Genomic DNA, 9,809 nt, shown 5'->3' on the forward strand with positions numbered 1-9,809 from the left:
CTTCTTCATTAAGACAATTTTCCTTAAAGAGAATGAGAGGAATGTTAACAATTTGAGACGAGATGGGAGCTTGCACACATGCAATCTTTTTCTTTTGTCTTGCTTGTTTGTTTTAAAGTTGTTTGCTTTAATATATGCTTGTCTTAAACTGGCAGCTTGCACAGCCCAAAGCTATGAAGTGCCCGGACCAGCACAGCCATAGTCTAGATGACATCCGCCTTCACAAGTGTCTTCATCCTCCACTAAGTGCCACATTATCTTCAGATACCTCACACAGCTATACGTTTGGTTGCGCCTTAGAGGATAAGCTGGCCAGCTATGGATGTGTTTATTCAACAGCCGACTGCAAAACCAAGTCTGCCCTCTATGGGAAGAGATCCATGAACTGCCTATCTCTGGATCTCTTGGGGGAAGATCAGCTCCCGGAGGAATTTGTGGTGTAGACACACTGGAGAAGCTTTCGGAACATCTTGCCAAAGGTCACCTACAAAAAAAGAAAAAGAAATGGGAAATGGATACTGATTTTACCTCATCGTGTGGGATCCTTTCCTTATTGTTGCCCTCTCTGGTTTGTCATTGTTGTTTGATCATTGCAGATTTGATCAAGCTGCAGGTTAATAATTAAAGCATAGCATTTAATATGCTATGATTCCAGACTGGATAACTGAGGAACACTTCAGGATAATTGTTCAGGAACAATTTTCTTACTGAAAACAAAAAATGAAGACCAGAAGTGGGCAAAAAACTGAACATATTCTCAGGACCTGGAAATATTTGCCTCCTGTTTTCCAAACTCTGGTCCAATTTTCACCACTTTTTCTTCACAGTGCTTCAGTATGTGTAATCCTTAGGGATGTATGTTTTCCTAAAATGTGTCTCCATCAACTGTCTGCCATGCTCAAGCCTCTACTGCCATTTGGCATCATAAGGAGCAGAATCTTGTCTTCTGTTAAATGCCGTTTTCCTCTCCCAGACATGCCACTTGTCAAGTAGCAGTATTGGAAAGAGTCAGATATCATGTCTGAAACATATCTGTGACACATGCCCCTCCAACTGTTTCTTTCAGAAAGAGGGGCAGCCCCAGAGGAGAGGCAAAATCTCAAAGCACTACCTCAAAATGTAAATTTGCCCAACACGTTTGGATAAAAAAACCTCTTATGCCTTCATCTAGTAAAGGACTATAGCAGCTTTGCTAGATCAAGGTCAATGCTCTTTGCCCAAACATGTATATTTTCTCACATCCATCGGACATATTTATATCACCAATAAATCTTTTGGAGGGTGTAATGTCACTTCCAGGCTATGCCTTTCCTTATTTCTTTTGCAACCATTTCTTGAAAACAGCCTGGTTAGCCCACTGTGCATCATTCTTGGGGACAAGTAGCATTGGTACAGTATTGCTCGCAGGGTGCTGAATTGTACCACAAAACAACAGTGTGAAAAATGGAGGCAAGATGTCACACGATTTGTGGAAATGGCATAGAGGTCATTGATCAGTAAGTTCTGTGGGGACAGGAATTTCCCAGAATTGTACTGGCATGGTTGAAGTTCCTATGCAGGTCCATGTTCATGGTCACAGACAATGAGACATAGGTCAGCTTAAACTTTGGATGGTTTTGTATGAAAGGAAAGAAATAGTTGGCCCATTTGATGGAGTGCCAATAAGTGCTGGGTAATGAAGACATCCTCAAAGGGGGGGGTACAATTTGGCATGGTGTGGAAAAAGTGGAGTGTGAGACGTTCTTCTCCCTGTCTCAGTAACGAGAACCCGGCCCATTCCAATGAAGCCAGATGTTGGGAAATTTAGAGAAGACCCAAGGAGGCACACACATTTGTGTTCAACTAGGGCTGGCTACCAACTTGCATGGCTTTAAAGGGGGATGAGGCAGCTACTTGCCATGATGGCTAGGTACCTACCTCCACTGTTGGAGGCACTATCCCAGAAACCAGTAGTCAGAGGCAATCACAAGTGGGAAGAGCTCTGCTGCACTTAACCTCATTGCAGGCTTCCCACAGGCATCTGAGAGAACTGACTGCTGGACTAGATGGCAAGGCTTTTCTTTCGTTCTCATGTGCTGAATATTTCTGGGCTCACTTTTGCCTGCTTCGGGGTAGCATTACATTCTGTCAAATGTGAGAATCAGGGGATGCGATTAAGACAATGTGCATTAACCTAACTGCCTTCTGTTTGGCAAGAGCACATTGGATTTTCCCACCCCACTTCTGTGGAATGGCTCTTTCTGGACCAGCTGTTGTCAGCAAAGGAAACTAAAGGCTAAAAAGAAAGAAAGTTTCCACAAAATTATAGGGCTAAAAGACTAGTGAGATCCCAATTTGGTGCTGTTGATCCTTTTGCACACATTTAACAATCAGGAATAGGGAGGGCAGTGAAGAGAGGGAAAGGCAGCAGCTGTAGCAGTTTCTACTCTCCTGGGCGCTTCCTCTTCACAAGAGGTGTGAAATCAGTTTCAAATCCTGGACACTTCCAGTAAGAAGTTCCCTTGCAGGATCCTGATGGGAATGAATGGAAGCTGCTCTCCTGCAGAGCTTGTGCAAGAGAATGTCTCAGTAGATTGTGGCCTCTGTCACCACCTTCTGGTTTGACATCTCCTGACCCCCATGAGCCAATTAGTCACCCTATAGGCATTTTTAGACCAGCAATACTTATTGTTGGTACTGTATTGAGAAATTATTGCAGGCTTTATTGCTTTAAAAAAAGAAGTTAACTTTCCATAGTTCACATATGAAGAATTGGTGCCAATCCCTTGAATTAGTCCATTTGTCCATTGCCCACTGCTTAAGATGTTCATATATTCTCTCCACTTTGTATTTCTGTCTGTATAGTCATATTTATTTATAGTCAGCAAAAATGGGGGAGGGAACAGCAGACTTTCACATATCTTGTCTTGATTCGAGATGGAAATGAAAGAGTACCCAAATTGTGTTCAGGGTGTGAGGACCAGTTCTCATGGGGAACCAGCTGCCAAATTTAAGCCCTTTCATATTCCATTGCATCATAGTTTAACTCCCCTCATTAAGGCCCACTGATTATTTCAAATGGGGAGAGCCCAACATGAAATGATAGAATGGAAAGTGCCTAAATTGAGGAGGATCACAGCTGGGTCCCTTCTTACCTTCCAAGGGGATTGTGCCCCCCCCTTTCCCCTTCCATCTGCTGAAAAGGTAACATGAGAACCAGGGCTAAGTGTTTCATTCCCCTTGTCTTGAAACCTCTTCAGCCACTATGATGGCTGTGCAGCCTCCTTTTGGTTCATGTAAACTTATGAGTTCTGATATATATATATGTATTGATTTTAATCTTGAGGTTCTGTTTCATGTTTAGCTTAGCTGCGGTATGCGATTAAAGAAAAGGGCCTTTTAATCTGCTGAAGATATGGAAACCAGCTGTCAATATTTGTTCAGCTGTAAGTTACTTGTTGCAGCCTCTCCGTTTTTTTTTAATGGTCAATGTTCCTCCTTTCCATGAAAGGAAAACTTTTGTATTGGGGGGGGGGGACTTGCACACAGATGGATCCATCTAACTCCCACTCGTACATATACACACATGTAATAAAAGCTTGCTAGAAAAGCAGCCTTGAGCGTGTGCTACTTGAGTGTGGAAGAGAAATGTGAAAATGGTCACCTCAAAGAGAGGACGTTCAGAGAAAGGCCTCAGGACCCCTGCCTCTATACAAAAGATCAGTACAGTGGTACCTCAGGTTACAAACTCTTCAGGTTACAGACTCCGCTAACCCAGAAATAATGCTTCAGGTTAAGAACTTTGCTTCAGGATGAGAACAGAAATTGTGCTGCGGCGGTGCGGCAGCAGCAGGAGGCCCCATTAGCTAAAGTGGTGTTTCAGGTTAAGAACAGTTTCAGATTAAGAACGGAGCTCCGGAAGAAATTAAGTACTTAACCCGAGGTACCACTGTATTACTATTACATTGTCACATGTGACTAATGCATGTGATAGCTAGGATTTCACTATAGTTTCCTGGAACATATGCAAGTTGCATAGTTAATTTATTCAGTGCGTCATTTGTCTTCCAAAATATAATAATTTTCATAACAATCTTGTGGGTTTGGTGTCTGAGTGGCAGTTATTTGCCCAAGGCCAGCAGTGCACTGTAGGGGTTTGAACTGAACCTGCTTTCCATTTGCAAGCCCAATAAATTATTACAGTGCTCACCAGCCTTTTAAGGTCTATGGATACATTTGAAGAGCACTTTACCATCTTTGCTATTCTTTGGCACATCCATTTCCTGCTAACCTCTGAGCACCTGAGAGGTTAATTAGCTGTTGCACATTTTATTGAAGTTTTTGGCTTCCATCTTTTAACTGGAGATGGTGGGGATTGAATCAGGGGACCTTCTGCATGCAAGGCGTGTGTTCAACCTCTGATGTTCAGTCCATCACCCAGAATCCATGAGCAATTTCAGAGCCATTATCACAACTTAAAACCAGCGAGCCACAGCAGCTGGACAGTGTTTAGCTGATTTCCCCCCTGTCTTTAGACCTTTAATAGGATTAATAGCTGTAACATGGTTTCATTTATTTAATGTGTATTTAATGTACATGCTGTACATTTGAAGCATATGGCTTCCTCCAAAGAATGATGAACTACAGAATGATGAACCGCAGAACTACAGTTCCCAGCATTATCCGCAGGAATTCCCACAATCCTGACAGTACACATGGGCGCTGCCATGGCCACAGAAGGGTCTTCAAGTGTCTAAGTGCAACACATTTACACATTAATAGGAATTGTTTCCAAAGCGAGTTGCATTGCCTGGTCTAAATTTGCCAATCAAAAACTTCACTCTTGTGATTTATCCCCACAACAGCTACTCGCTGTGGGTTATAGTAAAGCAAACAGTTTAATTTGAGCGTCAGAACAACCTGGCCTCAATAAGGAAATTTTGCCCGTGGTATGACCATTTCCCATCTTCCCACTTTGATTCTCTGCCACCCTACCTGTACAACCTAGCAATTCCAAAATATAGACACACTTTTACCCTCACAAGGCTAAATGTATTGCCCTTGGCTAATACTTGAGGGATGATTCCAAAAGATTCCACATGAAAAACGCTTATGTCCCTGCAGAGATGGAAGCGACAGATCAGTGGCGCACGCCCTTCTGGTGTGCACTCCTTATAAAGACCTGAGGAATGAGATTTTCACTCCTCTTTTATTGTCCATTCCGGGTCACCCAACTACTGCTACAGTGTCTTTTCTCCTGGCAGATCAAGAGGAGCAGATGACGGCAAAGGTTGCAAGGTTCTTAGATGGGGCAATCAGAATAAGGTTGACTGCTGATTCAGGACCCTAAACTGTGTTTTATATACGCCACACTTTATTTTGTTCTCTGAGTCCAACACATTAATAGGAATTGTTTCCAAAGCGAGTTGCATTGCATGGCCCTTTCTTGACAGTAGAGGGCACTGAAGGAGTTATGTAGCACATCCTGTCAGCCAAAAGAATGGGGGATCTGTTCATTAGTCAGTTCTGAGCATCAGCATGACAAGTTGTCCAATATTGTTTTCCTAGGTTATTTGTTTGGGGGCTTATTCCTTTATTTCTTATTAGCCATTTGAGATAGACTAGCAGATGGAATTAAACTTTGGGCATAGTTAGAATGTAAGCATGGAAAGTGGTGTAGAGCTGTACAGTTCTGTTCAAGAATCACACACAAAGAGTGATCTGCCATTATAATGTATCCTTCCTAACTGCCACAATGACCTGTTGGTTGCAGCATCAAGAATACAATCTGTTGTTCTGGCTGGGCTGCAACCACAAGGCAACAAAACGGGAATTGTCTCTATTCCACTATGGGCCTGTCCTGGACCCAAAAATTCATTGGGGCACAGCATATCCCTCAGCACACATGCACAGAAGTATTTCCCCTTGTGCCACACCTGTGCAGAGACTCTCTTTACCATTTCTTGACAACCAGGTATATTTGGTTTATGACACTTGCTGCCATAAGTTGCAATGATTGTCTCTACAGCTCGGATGGTTTTTAAATGGGACAAGGCAAATTCATGAAGTGTGAGGCTATCAACAGCGACTAGTTATGATGGCTTGCATACAGGGATGACAACTTGAATACCGGTAAATTATTGGGGGCCCCAGATAAGCTCTGTCCCACATTATCAGTTGCATGATGCGGTGCAGGCACGTCATTTGAATGGCAATGACCATCAACTTGGGGGGGCTGGCCCCCTTAGATATTTTATTTGGGGAGGTTGAAGCCACCTCAGCCCCTAGGAGTTGGCTCCTATGCTTGCATACCCTTCCTGAGATGAAAGTTGAGTGGCGTGTCTCTTGGTGCCGTGCTATGGCATGTGTCAGCTGGTCACCTCAGCTGCCACAGCCCCTACCTGGCAGCTGCTTACTCCCTTCCCTCCTTAATCACTTCTTCTTCTCATTCTGCACCTCAGGCCGCCATGACAGTGGTGGCAGCAGCAGAGAGGGGTCAGCAAGAGCGTTAGTTGCCTGTCCTCCAGCAGCAAACTGCCTCCTCCCCCCCCCCAGGGTTCTGCTTCAAGTAGGGATGGGCCGAAGAAGGTGGTGAGAAGAGGCCCATGCTTGCCTCGCCACCACTACACACCTTGTCCTGCTTCCAATAACAACAATTTATTATTTATACCCTGCCCATCTGTCTCCCAACAGAACATTAAAAACACAATAAAAGATCAAACATTAAAAACTTCCCTAAACAGGGCTGCCTTCAGATGTCTTCTAAAAGTCCAATGTTTATTTCCTTGACATCTGATGGGAGGGCATTCCACAGGGTGGGCACCACCGGGAAGGCCCTCTGCCTGGTTCCGTGCAACCTCACCTCTCGCAGCAAGGGAACCACCAGAAGGCCCCCGGAGCCTACTATAACATACCCTTGGGGCAACACTGCAAGCCTCACCCTCCTCCCCAAGTTTGACAGTGATGGCTCTGGAGGGGAAAACGAGACATTCTGGGATCAAATCAGAAACCGGGATGGCTTCAGTAATTCCAGTAATGTTCCAGGAAAATCAGGACATTCAAAGTGTCTGGGCTTGTACGCAACCTCCAGCATCAATTATCACCGGCCGTTGAAGATTATCGCTGGAGATTCAAAACAGGAGACAGCTGCTGCCTTCAAGCCCTGCATGTGGGCTTCCCCACAGAGGCATTTGGTTGGCCAGTGTGGAAAACAGGATGCTGGATGAGATGGGCCTTTGGTCTGATCCAGCAGGGCCCTTCATAGGCTCTTATGAAGCTCTGTACCTTCAGTAGATGAATAGCAGCCGGAAATATAGACACAGATCCTTTCTCAATATGCAGAAGCAGTAACAGGGGCAGGAGAGTACATCGTCTGCTGATTTCTGTCTGCTTTTTTTAATCATAAAAAAGGCACAAATTCTGCTCTTTAAAAAAAAAGTTGAAAACCTAGTCTGAAACATGGTACCATAAGCAGCTCATAGGATCAAACCATTACTCCTCTCTTATTATGACAAAATTGCTACTGTTGACATCCCAACAGTTCAACAGTCCCGACTGAAGCAGTGAGGAGAACCAAATTCATGCAGCCCGCACTGCACAGCAGCCCACATCTCTACCTCCATCAGCCTTGTATGTTTGCACAGAAACGGGACCTGGATGCACATATAGTTCCACAAGTGTAGGAAGAAAAATATCATTACAATGAGGTAGTGCATCAAAGCCCACAATTTCCACCTTTGTGAGCTGAACTGTACACTTGTACATTTTGATGTTTTGTCCCATTTGGAGGATGACAGAGGCTCATGCACCAGTCAGGGTCATAGCTGTAAACTTTCAGGTTTGAAAATAAGGGATCAGCAGTCTCACCTGTCCCGGGGACAGTCTACGGGATATCTAACAATCCAGGGAAGCAGCGGGAAACTGCGCTGGAATAAGGGAATTTCCCGCAAAAAAAGGGAAGGTTGACAGCTATGGTCAGGCTGGGATAGGTTGTGCACGTTGACTCCCAAGAGGCATTGGGCCAGATCGAGAAAGACATCTCAGTTGATCCAGGGCTGTGGATTTCATGACTGAAATGAAATTTGAACCAGAGATTTTCTGGTTCGTAGCTCAGTCTCTTGGCCACAAGCCTGTTGCAAGGATAAGAACTGCTGTTTATGAGCCACCCCATTTAGCTGGGCAAGTGGCACGCCAAGAACAGCAATGCATCCTGGGACATCCTCGTCATCTCCCCAGACAACAGGGGTGGATTAGTGGCAGTTGCACAGAGACGCACGCACACACTCCAGCAAACCACAGCGCCTGGCAAGGCCCCAAAAGCCTAACTAAACAACCAGATAGCATTCTGGGCTGTAGTGAAAACTTTCAAGTGCTGTTTGGCAACTTACTTAGGACTCGTCTGCTTTGCTGCTCAAAACCTCACTAATGTTGGTATGGCATTTGGGTGCCTTTTGTTTCCCAACAGCCACATTTTTAGCTGCTACCAAATACAAAGCAAGCTCCATTTTCACGCAGCAGCAGTTCCACCCCTGCCAAAACACTTGCGCCCACAGTGATGCATGTAACTTTTCCTCCCACATCAATGTGGGTATTTGCTCATCCACTATTTGCCCTCTCCTTACATCAAGGGTCAGCAAACCTTTTCAGCAGGGGGCCGGTCCACTGTCCCTCAGACCTTGTGGGGGGCCAGACTATTTTTTTTTGGGGGGGGATGAATTTCTATGCCCCACAAATAACCCAGAGATGCATTTTAAATAAAAGCACACATTCTATTCGTGTAAAAACACCAGGCAGGCCCCACAAATAACCCAGAGATGCATTTTAAATAAAAGGACACATTCTACTCATGTCAAAACATGCTGATTCCCAGACCGTCCGTGGGCCGGATTTAGAAGGCGATTGGGCCTTAGTTTGCCTACTCATGCCCAGCCAGATGGGCGGGGTACAAATAATTTATTATTATTATTATTATTATTATTATTATTATTATTATTATTATTCCATGCCATGGTAAATTGCACAGCTGTATAAAAGTAACAGGGACAATTCACTTGTGAGAGACACGCAAAGAAATAAAAAGTATTTGATAAGTGCTGAAAAGATAATGAAGACCGCACCTGTCTAAAGTGTATTGGGGAGGATTTCTAAAGGGTAGGTGCCATCACATGAAAAATCAGATTCCTACATTATAGGGAACAAATGTCCTGATGAGCTGGAATCTACTGAGCTCACAGTGTAGCTATTGGGCATATAAGTGATCAGCTAGAGATCTATAGTTGGTGTTCTGAACCCCTTGCTTACCTGGCAGCAAGTCAGTATGTCAAGCCCAAAGGTCAAAGTCTGAGGTCAGGAAACACAGTGCAGGGTCAATCCAAGTAGACCAAGTCTGAAGTCCAGCAGTCAGGATACAGTCCAAAGCACAGACCCATAGAGGTCCAGGAGCATCCAAGCTGAGGTTCACCAACATGGGTTGTTGAGCAGACCCAGCACCTCACCTTTTGTATTTTGCATGCTGATTGCAACAACTGGGCTTGATTAGGCATGTGACCCTCACCTGGCCTGAGCCTACTCCAGCTGAGGAATCACAACAGCCCCACCTGGCCAGCTAGGGAGCTGGGCTGTGGTCCCTTGCTTGCCTCAGCCTCCTGGAGCGCCCTGCCTACTGCTCCCTATGCCTCAGAGCCCGCCGTGTTTGTGGAGACAGGGCCCCCTCTGGCTCTGATGATGAGTCCTGCTACTCTGGTTCCTGTGCCCTCCATCACCCTGTGAGTACTTCCTTCTCCTGCTTCTCCCCATGTGTCCCAGTCCCCGGCTACACCCCTCAATGGAAT

At 45.0% G+C, this 9,809-nt stretch overlaps 1 protein-coding gene across 1 annotated transcript in view; it reads left to right on the forward strand.

The window, feature by feature from the left end:
• The window catches only part of FRMD1 (FERM domain containing 1), a 55,518-nt gene extending 51,926 nt beyond the window's left edge, over positions 1-3,592 (forward strand). Inside the window, exon 14 of the mRNA XM_083434157.1 lies at positions 156-3,592. Within this exon, the coding sequence (XP_083290283.1) occupies positions 156-443 (288 nt within the window). The 3' untranslated portion in view covers positions 444-3,592. The remainder of the gene's footprint in view (positions 1-155) is intronic.
• The last annotated feature ends 6,217 nt before the right edge of the window (positions 3,593-9,809 follow it).

The sequence above is a fragment of the Podarcis tiliguerta genome (assembly GCF_965153285.1).
Source record: "Podarcis tiliguerta genome assembly, chromosome: 3".
Classification (NCBI taxonomy): Eukaryota; Metazoa; Chordata; class Lepidosauria; order Squamata; family Lacertidae; genus Podarcis; species Podarcis tiliguerta.